Source organism: Neopsephotus bourkii, unplaced genomic scaffold (assembly GCF_033783945.1).
Source record: "Neopsephotus bourkii isolate Nb327-2 ecotype Australia unplaced genomic scaffold, CSIRO-AGI_Nbou_v1 NB_1634, whole genome shotgun sequence".
Taxonomy (NCBI): Eukaryota; Metazoa; Chordata; class Aves; order Psittaciformes; family Psittacidae; genus Neopsephotus; species Neopsephotus bourkii.
In genome coordinates, this window is record NW_026902109.1 from 2738011 (window position 1) to 2752680 (window position 14670).

The 14670-nt window shown below is 40.8% G+C and overlaps 1 protein-coding gene across 4 annotated transcripts in view; it reads left to right on the plus strand.

Moving 5' to 3' along the window:
- The window catches only part of P4HA1 (prolyl 4-hydroxylase subunit alpha 1), a 36307-nt gene extending 22946 nt beyond the window's left edge, over positions 1-13361 (plus strand). The window contains exons 9-15 of one of the 4 annotated variants that reach the window (XM_061373844.1): positions 24-94; positions 5617-5716; positions 7262-7319; positions 9172-9233; positions 9727-9795; positions 10479-10575; positions 11096-13361. In XM_061373844.1, coding sequence (XP_061229828.1) covers positions 24-94; positions 5617-5716; positions 7262-7319; positions 9172-9233; positions 9727-9795; positions 10479-10575; positions 11096-11166 — 528 coding nt within the window. In that variant the 3' untranslated portion in view covers positions 11167-13361. Of the gene's footprint in view, positions 1-23; positions 95-5616; positions 5717-7144; positions 7199-7261; positions 7320-9167; positions 9234-9726; positions 9796-10478; positions 10576-11095 lie in introns of all 4 variants that reach the window. The other 3 variants (XM_061373842.1, XM_061373843.1, XM_061373845.1) reach the window with 3 other exon arrangements.
- Positions 13362-14670: the final 1309 nt, after the last annotated feature.

Here is a 14670-nt window from a genome sequence, read left to right on the forward strand (position 1 = left end):
CCTTGTCCTTTCTCTTTTTGTAGCTGAGCCGTGCTACTGTTCATGACCCTGAGACTGGGAAACTGACCACAGCCCATTACAGAGTCTCTAAGAGGTAAGGGGAACATCTTCCAACGGTATACTCACTCCGAGGAAGTCTGTTCTGGGACTGTACTGCTTCATCTCTAAATGCGGGGCAAATAGGGATTTTTGCATAACTTTTCTATTCTTAGTCTCTCTAGAAGAAAGAGAATAGCCTAAAGCAAACTAAGCTCTCATATAACAAAGCAACTGGTTTGCTGAAATAGAAAGTAGCTCTGAATGTTAGTGGTAGCAAAGATGGATGTGCCCTTTTCTGCTTAGCATGGCATGTCTAGTGTAACTAATATACTAAAATGTTAGTGCAGCATGGGGTTCTGCTTACACTAACAAACAGTGGAAAAGGCTGCCTGGGTAGCTCACCCCTACCTCTAAACTTTGGCACTTGCTTAAAAGTAGGCACTGATGAGCGGCTGTGATTTGTGGGAATAGTGCAAAATAAAGCCACTTGGTAACTTTAGAGAATTTCCTTATTTAAGTGTTTGAAAAAGAAAACTAGTATTCTTTCAGCTTCTTTGAACCAAACCCCTGAAATTTGAATGGCTAGGTAGCTTAAGGGTTTTGTCTTTTTAAAGAAATTCATTGCTAAATAAAAGTGCTGCGAAACACTGGATCACAAAAATTGATCGATTTAGGAATGACGATAACTCAGGGATAGAAAACTAATAGTAGCTGAAGTCTGATCCTTAAAGCCACTCTTGTTAGAAGTAGTGGCAAGTTGAAAATGTTTATTTTTATATGCTGAACACAGCCTTGCACCTTCAGCAGCCTGCAGGTCGCTTTACTCATCAGTGTGTGCAAGGTAGTGGGAGTCCTTTGGAAATTGTCTGGTGAGCACTTAAATGTTGGCTCTTTAAAACTACCTCCAAAGGCCCCCTCCAGAATGCCTTCAGAAACATATATCTTCCTCTTTGACCTGTGTTGCATTTAATTTTTAGGGTTTGTTTTTAATTTTAAAGTCTGTCCATGTCTTATATGTCTTGGTTATTTGTGACTGCATATTTTAAAAGCATTGATTCAGTCTTGGGATTTGTACTCTGTGACACACAGACACTCTGGGGCATTTACTGAAGACGCTTGTTAATCCTCATGGATTTCTCTCAAACTTAATGTGCTAATAATAGGAATTAGAAAAGGTGACCAGGTCACTGGTGGAAATTGAGATGCACGATTGCCCCCTATTTAAATAGATGATCCTTAGTTAAAAAAAAAACCACCAAAAAACCCCCAAACCAAATCAAAAAACCTTTATAGTTTTAATTTTTCATTAGTGGGAATTGTTATGCCTTGAGAGTACTGCTGATGCCCCAATTGGATATAGACTTACAAATGTAAAGAAACAAAAAAGTAAATGGGGCATAGCACATTGTAAAGTTAGTGGAGACAGTTTTTTGAGGGTAGGAACAGCTTTGAGAGTGGAGGGAGACTTCCCCTTCTCATGGTTCCCCTTGTCACATTCCTCCCTGTGCAGATTGTTTAAGATATATATACTTTTCAAGAGAAATTGACACCTATATCTATGGTAGCAGGTAAAAGCCACCCTCAAAATCCCCAAGCGAGGCTGCTTTAGAAGGATCACATTATTAATGCTGGATCACTAAACATCCCCTGCAGAACCACTGGTAGAAATACCTTTCTGTTAGAGCTGTTTGAGCTGTTTTGGATTTCAAATGAATCATTGCTCCTGAAAACCAAAAAATGCTTGCTTTATTTTTTTAATAGAGGACTGCCTTCCCCCCTCAAACATTCTTTCCTAGTAAATGCACTTCTAAATTACAGCATTCCTCTCTTTGAGAAGACTACTGCTCACTGTGCAGTACGTGGCAGGCTGTATAAAAGGGGGCACCTTGCCAGCAGTACTAGGAGCACCATCAAGCTGTGCTGTGTACGGTACCAGAATAAACTCGGCCACTCTGACACTGCTTTTAAAGAAGCTGCTGGCATTTTTTTCTCTCTCCTCCCAGCAGCCAGTTGGAGCTTGCAGCACATAATGTTAGTTTCCAGTTCAGAAATATCAGTCCCTGTTGCGTCTCTTACCAGTACTTTTCACATACCTTTCAGAAAGTTTTTTAACATAAATGCCAGTATTTCGTGTGACCAGTGACTGTACAAAAGCAGCATTGAAATACTCTGTTGCCGTGCTGGTATAGCTGAGAGTAAGAGCATAGCCTTTATAATATCTGGTACTAGACTGACCAGTACAGCTGGAGAACATGAGCTTTTGGGTGTATAAGCCCTTGTATGTGATTTAGCTCTGGAAAGTTACTTGTTTTTTTTCCTAATACACTGATTAGTCTAAAATTGCTTCTGCATGTAAGTATTGTACTATAAAAATCTCTGATACCTGATACAGGAGTGTGAGAGGGAGGAGTAAATGCAATTACTGCGAGCTGTGTAATGAATATAAAAGTTGTTAAAAACCAGATCTGTGTGAGTAAGAAGAAAAGCCAATCCCCCGATGTGAATTCAGCATTTGAATGCTACTCTTTCAATTTCTGTAATATTAGCATAGTTCATGGGTATGTTTTTACAAAGCCAAGTGGGACACCAAAATAATATGCCTTTATAGTCAGGGAATTTGGGGGCTTGGTGTGGTGTAGTTATTAAGGAAATACCAAATCTTCCTGGAAGTCAAGTCACTCACATCTTAAACTGCCGTGCTTATGACTTTCCAGAAGTAAGCTTGTCCTTTCTCGGTGTGATGTTTTCTGCCCTTAGTGGAGTCAAAGGCATCAGCTCATCAAAAATATTGACAAAATGGTGCTCATACAAATTATTCTTTCAGATGAGCAATTTAACAAATGTATATGGATGAATAGAGCTCTGTGCTTTTACTGCATCATGCTGAACCTTGAACTATGCATATACTAGAAAAAAGTTTGCTGAGCACAGTTCAAGGAGGCTGCTTATTCTGCCCAGTGGGGGAGTCTCTTTTTATAGGCAAGAGCAGGAGAAAAACTCCTTTGTATGAAGGAATATCTAAGTGGCTCTAAATGGTCTTGAACTAGGCGCACACTCTACTTTGATGTCAGCAGAGGACATGGCTGAGACTAGCAACAAAGAAGGACAGTGTCAGACAGATTGTTATAATCTGTGAAGGCCACTAGGCAAAACCTGCAAGTAAGAGAAGCCCCCTGTTGTACATCCTAAATGCCACAGGCACAGAGACCTCCTGATACTGGACAATCAGTGCAAGGTTCTGCAAGCTCTTCTTAGTTCTCTGCCCTTGTGGAAAGCAGATTTCATTGATACTTCAGGGTTAAATCACACTGTAATTCTTCGTAGGAAACTTCAGAACTAAGGTCTCCCCCTAAGTTTAGCTCAGCAGACAGACTGGCACTTGGAAGATGGTTTTAGTTCCCGGTTTCCTTAATCTTTCATAGCCTTTCTTTGATGTCTTAGCCCAATTACTTTTATTTCTAAAATACATATAGTACTTCCTCTTCATGAAAGGATGTAGTATTCTCCCTGTTGAAAGCATTAATTGCAACTCTGAATAGCCAACATGGTAAGAATGCTTGCTTTTGTATTGCTTTAATGGGTTTTTTTGGTTTGGGTTGTTGGTTTGTTTGGGTTTTTTTTTTTTTATTTCAATCCTTTATGTGTAGACTGGACAGAAATAGCAAGAGCCTACCCTTTGAAGCTGGTGGCTGTGGGGCTTTTCTTGTGTATTAAGTGATGTTAGGATTGCTTGTGAGTTTTTAAGTGTTCAACATGGCTGCATAGCATGCGGCTGCATAGCTGGTTTTGTGTGTGTGTGTGCTTCATATAAATAGTCTTTCTCCTACCACCTTAAATAAGATTGCATTGTAACACTTCTTTTATACTAACAGTGTTTGGAAATGGATGAATATGTGTTTCTACAAGTCTGTCTTGAGAAATCTTATTTCATTTATCTGTAGTTCATTTGTCATTAGGAAAAAAAAAAGCTTGTAGAGATTCTGTAACCTGTGTCAGTGCCTTGTGTCACGTGTCATGCTACTGCTCCTCCCATGCACAGTATTATGTTTGTTTGAGTTTTTTTAATACAAATTTTACATTAAAGAATACAAACTTAATTTTAGCTTAGGTGTAAAAGTTGAGTAGAAATACTACGATGTATTTGCCAGCAGGTATTTCTAACAAACAGTCTTGTAAAAGTAGCAGGAACCTCTGAGCCGAGTCAGATGCTACAAAAAAGGTAGAATTAGCTGTTTCCATTGACCCGCAAGAAGGGCAAAAATGGGGCCAAATCATCAGTATTATTATTCATATTAGTGGCTCATAGGAGGCTGCCAAAGTAAATAAAGAGGAGGACCACAAAGGGTAGTGAGCATGCCAAGAGAAGGAAAAGAGGCCTGGTTGAAAATGAAGGTGTGTTGGCTAGAATAGGATGAATAAAGCAGCAGGAAAAACAAGCATCAGGTGAGAAGATGAGTGGGTAGATGAAATAGTTATATTTTCAAAGAGAATAAAATAACTTCTAAAGAGATGAAAAATGCCTGTGTATTTGTTTCCATGTAAGCAACTGGATGCGTTCATGGCTGGTAAGGGTCCAGCAGGGATGCACAGAGCTGCAGTTACACTAAGCTTGTGCCTTTTTCTGCCAACTGAACACCACTATTCTGGGTACGTGGCTGCTTCTGGCTGGCACAGCTGCTTCCCAGTCACACAGCTTTCAAGAATGAGCAACCACATAAAATAGAAAATGCCACACTGGGTCTGGGTGATGGCAGTGATTTCTGTGTAGAACTTTTGCTCTAGCTATGCGCACTATTCTCTGCCAAGTAGTTTGCCAGTTATTTTAAATGCAATATTTGTAGCTGAAAAGTTCCAATATATGGTAGGAGGGAGACATTTTGAAGAAGCCTTTGTCACTGTGAGCTGACCTTTCACATTTATATTAATAAAAACTGGGGTTAAATACCAAATTTGAAGTAAGCTGTTCTGGTAGAAAATGTTCAGCAGAGATATGGTGAATAATTTTATGCATTATTTGTTTTATTGTTTTCATAATGATTTTTAGTACCATTGCACAGGTGTAAGTAATGTGAAAGGACAGATCACAGTGTGCTTGCCTGTAAGCTTATGATGTGCAAGAGTCAAGTTACAGTCACGTAGACTCAGCATACGCTAAATAAAGTAACTCACCTATTCCTCTCAAGTGTTGCTTCAAAATGCATCCAGTGTGCAGTCTAAATTAGCTGTTTGGAAATGGGTAAGAGCAAACTGATACATTTTTCTAAAACAGCTTCAAGCAGATTTCATTGGTTGGAATGTTCTTGTCAGCCACTTGATAGTCCAGTACGGGAATTAAGGCACTTGGATTTGGAGCTTCATTAAACAAGTGCTGTAAATGTTTCTGTCTAGAAAACATGTTTATTAAATGCAGGCCTTCATAATGCCCTGGAAATATTTCTGATCATCATACCAAATTCTTGAAAACTATGAAAAAAATCATCTCAAATTCCAGGTATTTCCAAATGTTGCTTTTGTGCTGCCAGCTTACTGCTGATTACTACCATGTTTTATTAATCGTTATTTTTCCCTCCTACTTAGTGCTTGGTTGTCTGGATATGAAAGCCCTGTGGTATCTCGCATTAACACAAGGATACAGGACCTAACAGGACTTGATGTCTCCACAGCAGAGGAACTACAGGTAAACTGTTAGGAAAAGCATGGTGGCAAATGCCAGTTGGCATTTCATTTTGGTTGGCTTTGTGTGCAGTGCCATGCTCACTCAGGTGAGGTGGCCACAAAAGCTCATTCAGGCCAGAGGCAGCTGATGGCATGGCTGGTTTGAATTGAGGCCATGGGAGGAATGTGTGGTTTTTTTACAGGGAGGAAGAAACAAAGTTGTCTTTGCAGAGCAGGGCTTACTTTAGTGTGAATGGCTTTCTATTACTGGAGGGAAAGTAATAACTGAAACTCCTGATGTTTGTTGATGTGGATGTGTAAATCTTTTTTACTTATGCTAGTAAAAGGATTTTATTGCTGCTGCTGCTACTACTGTGGTGATAATAAAAGTTTAGCTTGTTCTGATACTTAGAGAAAGGGGGAGAGGATGGATGTTTATAGATTTGCCATCCTGTCCTTGGTCCTAGAAGGCCAACATTGTCTGGTATCTCTGTAATGTGGGAAAGATTGACTGTACTGTAACTTGAGTAAATTTTCTTTTAGAAGTATTTACATTTATTCATTTGCTTGAGCCTTTTAAATGAATAGCTGATTCACTCATTCTGAGGAAGCACAAATACCTAGAAAGTGATTCCTGGAAGCTGTTGTGCTACTGTGCTATTTCGTCAGGACTCCTGATGATAAAATGCCCAAGCATCTGGTTGAAAATTGAGGTTATATATACATAGAAGAGATTTAAAAATAAAATAAAAGGCTATCAGCATAAGGGGCAATGGATCCTCTTTATTGAAAGACATCAAAAAGTGATTTAGACTTTATACAGTACCATGACCTGTTTTGAAGAGACTAGGGCCTGTGAAGTTTCTATAGAAGAAAAGCATTTTTGTACCTTTGGGAAGTACCTCAGATTGCTTACCTGGACTATACTCCATCTTGTGGTGCCAGCTTTGGATGTGCTACTGCTTTTGTAGCCAGACATCTTGGGGCTCCTTGGAGTATGTAGCTGTCCAGGTCTTCAGGAGTTTCATGGTCAGGTTCTATGCCCTAGAAGTCATTAGATCAGAGAGCAGCAGGCACTCAGTAATGGGGGAATGTCTTTACCTGTTCAGCTGGGCGTGAACAGAAGAGCTTTCAAGGAAGGGTGAGTCATGGGGAAGGTTGAGCTGTGGCTTTGCTGGGAGCTGGTGTCCAGCTGAGAACTGCAAAGGTGGACTGAAGGGCTGAGACACTAAAGCTCAGAGTCAGGTTCTGGCTGTATGAAGTCAGAGCTATTTGTGAATAAACCCAGTGGGATTTTGCTGCACATGGGACAGTTTAGCTGACAGCAGTTGGCAGTTTCCTGTGGCTTGATTTTTAAACTTCATCTGTCAAAGGGCTGTAAATGATGGTCAAATTCTTGTCTGGATAAAACAGAGCTTTACTACATTTTGTGCTTCTCCTTTCACTGTAGGTAGCCAACTACGGAGTAGGAGGCCAGTATGAGCCTCATTTTGATTTTGGAAGGGTAAGTCCTGTTTTCTGTTTCCATCTCTTTCTTCTTCACAAGCGCTGTGTTTCTCTTTTTCAGGTGGCAAATTATGGAGTGGGAGGACAGTATGAACCCCACTTTGACTTTGCACGGGCAAGTAAAGAGATGAAGGAGAGATAGTCACCTGGTGAAGCCAGCCTCTCGGCTGTGGCACAGTTTTTATTCTTTAATGTGTATTAAATTTTGTAGCTCTTCAACTTTTCTAATCTATGGTAGCAGAGAAAGCCCTGTAAACCACCAGCTGAATCCATGAACATTTTGACATCATGTAAACATCACAAAGGAACAAGGTTTTTCTTCAAAAATATAAATAAAAAAGTATTGGTAAGGAGATGACTGATAGCTCTTGAGAGGAAAGGGCATTAGCTTTATTCTAGATCTGAGGAAATGTATAAAGTATTCTGGCTGACCAAGGCATTGGCCATTTAAATACATGTTGTTTAAAATCACTGAAGGATATACAGCTAAACTGGGTGAGAGCTTATAGTGCTCTTCTCTATGAGAAGGGTTTTGTTGGCAGTGTAGGAAAACTTTCATTGCTGCTTACTGTATAGGCCTGCAATGTTCTTCCCCAGAGCTGAGACACAGCTACTCTTGAAGAGATTCTGAAAATACAAGTGCTCTGTTACTGTAGTTCACGTGTTGATTGCTAGCAGAGTCCTGAAACTGGAAGAAGCCTACCGAGGTCTTCTCATCTCACCATCCTGAATGTTTTTATTTATTTTATTTAAATTCCCAAATTATTCCAGCTTAAAATGTAGACTGCTGGAAATAGTGCCACTGAATTCAGTTGGTTATTTATTGGGCATACTTGTGCGTGATTTAACACCTTCAGATTAACCTTACACTGTGAGTCCAAGCCACCAACTATTAATCAGAATCTCTGCTCTATAAGCACATGCTCAAAAGCATTGCAAATGATTAACAGTTTTTGTTTGGAAATGCATGGGTTAATTTCTGGAATAATGATTCCTGGAATTTTAGCACACTCAAATAGTGGTCACAGGGGGTGGGTTCTAGAAGTAAAAATAGAGGTGTGACAAAAGTTGGTATCACTGCCCATCAAAATTGGGTTCTTGTAAGTTAAGTGAAAAACCCTCTTAATTACCAAAAACCTTGTAACTTGGCTAGTCACAAGCTCTGCTGGGGCACACTCGGCTTCCTCCCTCCATCCCACCCATAATGAAAGAGCAACAGTAACCTGCATGTGCTGGAGTGTGGTGGAGGGGACTTCCCTTCGAGCACAGCATGGGGTTGGTGGTGTGTTCTCATGCGTTCAGGCAGGGACATACCTTACTCCTGTTGCAAGCTTCAGGAACAGCTGCCACAGACACCCTGCGGCTGGGGTAGCACAGTGCTTAATGCATCACTCAGTGGATTTTTTAACAGCATTCTAAAATGCCTTTGTGTGCCAGGGAGGAGTGCAGAATGCAAAAGGCCAGCTAGGCAAGCAGCAGCCTGCCTGGCACAGATCAGAAAGGCAGGAGCAGGAAAGGCTGTGAGTGCCACAAAGGCAGAGCCAACTCTAAAGGAGCAGGGTTGGCAGCTGCCCTCAGGGCATGACTGGAGCCACCCCTGCAGCACTGCTCTGCAATAGCACAGTTCTGTGAATGTGCAACTGAAGGGCTGCCACAGCTTAGTCAAGGATGAGAAGGGATAAGTGAGTGTAATTAAGTTTGTGACTGTGAAGAGGGTTTATATACTCAGACAGCAGAGTTCTTTATCATTAGCAAATTGGGCTTATGCCCTCCCTGTCCTACAGAATTTAAAATGACTAGTTTACTTAAATTAATAGGTACATACTGTATTCTCCCCTCCTTCCAAATAGAGGGACTGAATTAATTTTTTTGCATGAGTTTGTCTGCTGCTGGCTCTGCAGCTGTGCGTCATTGGCTCCTCTCAAGAATCAAAATGAAATGCTTACTAAATCTGCTTTTATTCACAGAAAGATGAGCCAGATGCTTTTAAGGAATTGGGAACAGGCAACAGAATTGCTACTTGGTTGTTTTATGTAAGTGATATATTTCTGCCATGTGTCAGTGCCAAAAAAAAACCCTATCACTGCATATTCTATACCACTGAATGATTTTGTTATGTTTTTTTACTCAAGTGACTTGCAAATGAGGGCAGTCACTATCTTCAGGGTGACACATATGGGGCATCTTCTTACCCGTATGTAATAGTTCTTCTGTATGTTCTTAAGGAGGCTTTTCCTCTTCAAAGTTCAGCATCAGCTTAAACTATTTGACTGTCTATTCATTTTTGTATCTGCATTGGTATTTGTAGCATGCTTGTTGCCAAAGCACTTGAGTGTGTAACATTCAGGCTAGCTGTTGCATTGGAACAGAGAGGGTAGGTTGCAGCCTTTTTCAAGGCCGTTAATCATGCAGGCTTTGCTCACTAATTGGGAGGTAGAAATTAAGCTTAGTAGCCTAATTGTGATTTACTAATCTGTAAGAATGTGTCAGCTTGCAATCTATCTGTGCCTTTTCCCACCTTTTCAGATGAGCGATGTGTCAGCAGGGGGAGCTACTGTCTTTCCTGAAGTAGGAGCTAGTGTGTGGCCTAAAAAGGTAAGCAGGGCTTTTTATCCAGTGGAACCACTCCTCTCCACCTACTCAAAATAACAACAGCTGTACAAACGTTTAAAAAGAAGCTTTACAATGAGTTTATGTAAAGAAGGTTAGAGCCCTGTTCACGGAAGCACAGAGGTACGTAATTGTAAGTGGAGCAACTAGAGTAGTACTGGTGATACCAAGGGCCTCTGCTGTTCTGCCTGTTAATGCATAGTTATGTTTTGGATTTAGCTGCTTCTGATGCATAGGCTTTGCAAAATATGACACTACTCCAGTCTGTAAGCAGGTTTAGTCTTGAGGCATCTGTAGGGAATTCTCCCTGAAGTTGCAAATTCATGTTAAGTTTTTTCTTCACAGAAGGGTTCCTAATAATGTCTGGCTTTGCTGGCCTGCTGCTCATTTTTACTAAATCATCTTGCATTATAAAACAAGCCAGAGTTGAATGAAACTGGCTTAGGGTTTAATTAAAAATAACAGCCAATAATATATAGATACAGAATTGAGTCTAAGGAGACTTATTCCGTAGGAAAGCAAATGTTAGGATATGGAAAAAAGCCTTGCATTTAAAAGGAATGTCTGAAATACAAATACACATACCTTTGCCTCATTGTTAAGTGAGTGAGGGTGAAAGTGTGTCTCACACAGAGCAAAATGTTGAGGATTTCCACTGCAATTTCCAGGGAACAGCTGTATTCTGGTACAATCTCTTTCCAAGTGGAGAAGGAGATTACAGCACACGGCATGCAGCCTGCCCAGTACTAGTTGGAAACAAATGGGGTAAGTACTGCTCATGTTGTTCTTGCTGCCAGAGAACAACCTGGAGGTCTGGGGCTTTACTGGTGGGTTGTCTTGGTTTTCGTTTTGCTCTGCACTTCAGGGTGGAATAAAAAGCAGCCAGAAATGAGGTCCTTTATGGAATCATAGAATATTTTTTTTTAAAGAACTGTTTTGTAGCTATGTCTACTTCATATCTCTAGATGTTACATTTTATGCATGATATATATAGTAGCATCTTCTGTTATATATGTGTAAATATCTAAAATATATATAATGCTATATCTGCTTCAGTAGTCTTTTGTAGTTTTGCAGCTACTGGAAGTTTTTTTGCATCTTGGATTCATTGAGAAGGTTTTTTCTATCTTGGATTTATTAGACCAACTTCACATTTATGTGTGTTTGTGCAGGAAAATTAAGATAGTCCCATGCTTAACCAAAAGCTGCCGATAGTGTATATTTAGCTTAAATAGAAGCACAAGCTAACCAGGTACAGTGATCAAATACCTTTATGTCTTTGCAGTATCCAATAAATGGCTCCATGAGCGGGGACAGGAATTCCGAAGGCCGTGCACTTTATCAGAGTTGGAATGATGCAGACTTGTCCTTTGGCTCTTCTGTATTCAGTCTGTGTAAAATGCACACATCTCCTACAGTTTACAATTGACTAACACTCCACTCCAGGTTCAGTCTTCAACTCTACCAGTGTTTCATCTGTGGACAAAATATGCTTTTAGTTCCCTTAAAATACCCCCCTAAGGTTTTATGAACAGAATATATTAAGGTCTATGACTGATACAAAAAGAAAAGAAAAAGAAAAAGGACAAAATAGAGATCTGTGCCCCAGCCAGTAGTGGTGTTGTATGTGGTGTTCCCTTCACCAGCACCCCTCTCTCTGATCAGCACGGAAAGCTGGTGACTGTTTGCTCAGAGTCCTACTCTGTCAATCTTCTAAGGGTGGGATGGTTTAATGGGAGAGCTCCCTTCTAAGGAGGGCTGAATTAAACCAGTTCATATTCCTCAATTCCCAGGCATTCGACTCCTTGCTTTTCTGGAGTGCCTGACCACTGCTGTTGAGAACTGCAGGCATGGTTTGTGTTTATCCAGGGAACAGGTTATTACCATGTTTTAGTGTGGTTTTCCACTTCCAAAAAAGCCCCAGTTTTTAAATTTTCTTCCTTCTCAGCTTCTGTGGGGAATTTGGCAGTTGCGCACACATAGATGAGATGCTTCAGCAGTGTTGTCTCAAACACATGCCTGCATCAGAGCAGCCTGACAATTTCAGCCCATCTTCCCTCCATTCTTTATTTTTTATGTTTGTCCACATAAAGAAATGCTGCTTCTATTCTGTCTTAGTAGTAAACTTTTACATCTGTTCCTTGTGCAGTGGGGATGGGAATGTTACCATCTTCATGAATCAAAGTAGTTGTGCTTTAGCACACTGGAATTTTTAATTGGTTATGAGACTTCAGGTGATGAGGTGTAACACATAGTCACCCAGCAGAGAATACAGTGGTCTCCATACTCATCCTCACATTTCTCAAGGGTTTGTGGGAAATATATGGCCCTATTTATATTTCTTCTTAGATGCTTTTTATTCTGCAGCTGTTTTTCATGCTGCAGATGCTGAATGCAGGCCATTGCAGTGAGATGCTTTTAGTCACAGGGCAGCTACTTGCACAGGATGCCATAGGTTGTGCCTGCTCTGGGTGGTTTGGTATTGCTCACCTTGGGGAGACTGCCTCCACTGCATCCATGCTCCTTGCATTGTCACCTGCACTTGGGAGTGAGGAAGTGCTGGGAATGGGCCTCCTCTGGAGGCTCTGGTGCTGCTTATTTCTCTGCTGTTCGTCCCACAAGCCACAGCTGGAGTCACTCTGATTCATGCTGCCCACAGAGGAAAAGTGTCTCCAGAGTGCCCTCACTGGAAGAACTCGCCCAGTGACTGTCAGGGACCTTAGTTTGTGATGACTCATCCTTACACTGAGATGAAATTGAAACCTCTGAGGGAGACTAGGTTGTGGCTGCTATAGCTATTGAACATCTGTGCATCAGATTCCTGTGGGAACAGTAACTGCCATCCACTTATACCTCCCAGCATGGGAAGAGCTAAACAGGGTGGGTTGAGGCTTGCTTTCCTAAGCCCTTTCTCTTCAACAGCAGGGGTTTTGGCAAAATGTCTATAAATATTCCACTAGCACGAGGACAAGAACTGAAGTGAGCAGCACCAGGCATACCTGAACAGTCAGATTTTCTGTATGATGGTGGGTTTGCTCATTTAGGGGTGAAGCCTGAAGTCTTTACCAAGGAATAAATTCCAGTGTCAGCTAATTGGATTTTCTGCCTCAATACAATCTTGAAAATTGAGCCAAAATGTAGATGGAACCAACTGTTAGCTTGTTAGAAATACCTCGGGAATACTGAGAATGCAGTTTAAGGTACTAGAGATTGAGAAACTGCATACTTTGAGAAGACACTTTAAAACCTTTGCTGGAAAACACATTGTCAGATTTCTACTGAGCCTGTTAGGCATGGGACCTATGGAATTGCTTATCCTTAGCCCTGCACCTTCTTGCATTTCACCTGTGCTTTTGGCAGGTGTGAAACAGAGTCCATCCAGCACTTAAGAAAACAAATAAAAATTAAAATCAGAAATGGTTCCACCTCATGTCTGTACTTCTCTTTCATATTCAGAGTAGCTGTTACACCAGAGCAGCCTGATACAAACAGATTCACTGAAGAAATGGGTTATCAGAGCATATTTTGATCACTGAATTGTAATAATTAAACACCCAAACCTGTAACATTTCCACTTTTCTGAATTTTATCTCTTTGACACAGTGTCATCTCCATTCCTGTCCGTGGTCTCTCCCATATTTTTTACTTAAGCTCCAAACAAAGGTAACCACAGCTGCAGGTTAGTCCTGCCACTTTCCTGCAAGGAGAGTAGTAGAGCAAGCAGTGAGGTGCTGGGAGTCTGACCTTTGGGGCGCTCCTTCTCTCTCTGTAGCTCTGAAGCATCTATAACTGCTTTTGGAAAAGCCGGTCCTGCAACTTAAGGAGCACAAAAAAATCCATATATTACCACTGTGACCACATTCAGAAAACCTCTGGTTTTGCCATCACAGAAAGGAAATTTTTGTTTTCCTTCCTAAAGTGAGCAGAGGATTTACTTGACACATAAAAATAATGAAAAGTTAAAAATTGCAGAGTTTACCTGAAGTAAGCAAGAAATAATGAATTAAAAGTGTCAGTGTGACTGCTTTAGGTACTACTGTAGTGGAAAAAACACTATGGCATCCTGCATGTTGAGTGAAGAATGGTTGAACCACAGAGAAAACACAGGTTTATTATATTAAGCAGTGGTTTTTTTTCCCTCCCATCTCTCTTGAACTGGCACTAAAACCTGAAAAGCTCAAGAGAAGCTGTGCAACCTCTGGGGAAGTTGAATCAATGGTGCCCTCCCTCACCTCAGCCATCAGCGAGTACCTCCAGTCTTAAACAGCATTGTAGGAATGGTCTCTGGGAAGCATTGCTTGGGGAGTAAAAATGGTTTAGACTCACAGAATCAGCTAGGTTGAAAAAGACCTTTAAGATCATCAAGTCCAACCTTCAGTGTGTCACTTTTTAAACTGTTGAACTACTTGGTGACCTGCAGTTCTCTGGGGAAGAAAAACAGTTGTCTTTGACGGGGGGAACTTGACTTGGTCTAAAAAGAAATTCCCCCCAAACTAAAACTCCAGCCTGATGAGGCACATCATACTGAAATGTGCCAGATCACTGGAAGAGAAAGGGTACATGTAATGGTTTTAAACTACAGACAATTCTATTTCCTCCTCCACTGCAGCAGTATTCACACACCCAACACTGTGTAAAGGATTACAGGTAGTGCTGGTGCTTTCTCCCTTACCCCTTCATTTCTCAAAGGGCTTTTGGATCAAGAGCATGGCTCCTGTGTGACTCTAGTTTTGTATTAAAGATGACTGAAAACTGGCTCACAGTGACTGACAACAAATACTGCCTTACTGTTGAATTTTTGTGTAATTAAATTTTTAATGTAAAGGAAAAAAAAGGCCTTAGAATAAAAGCCACTGCCAG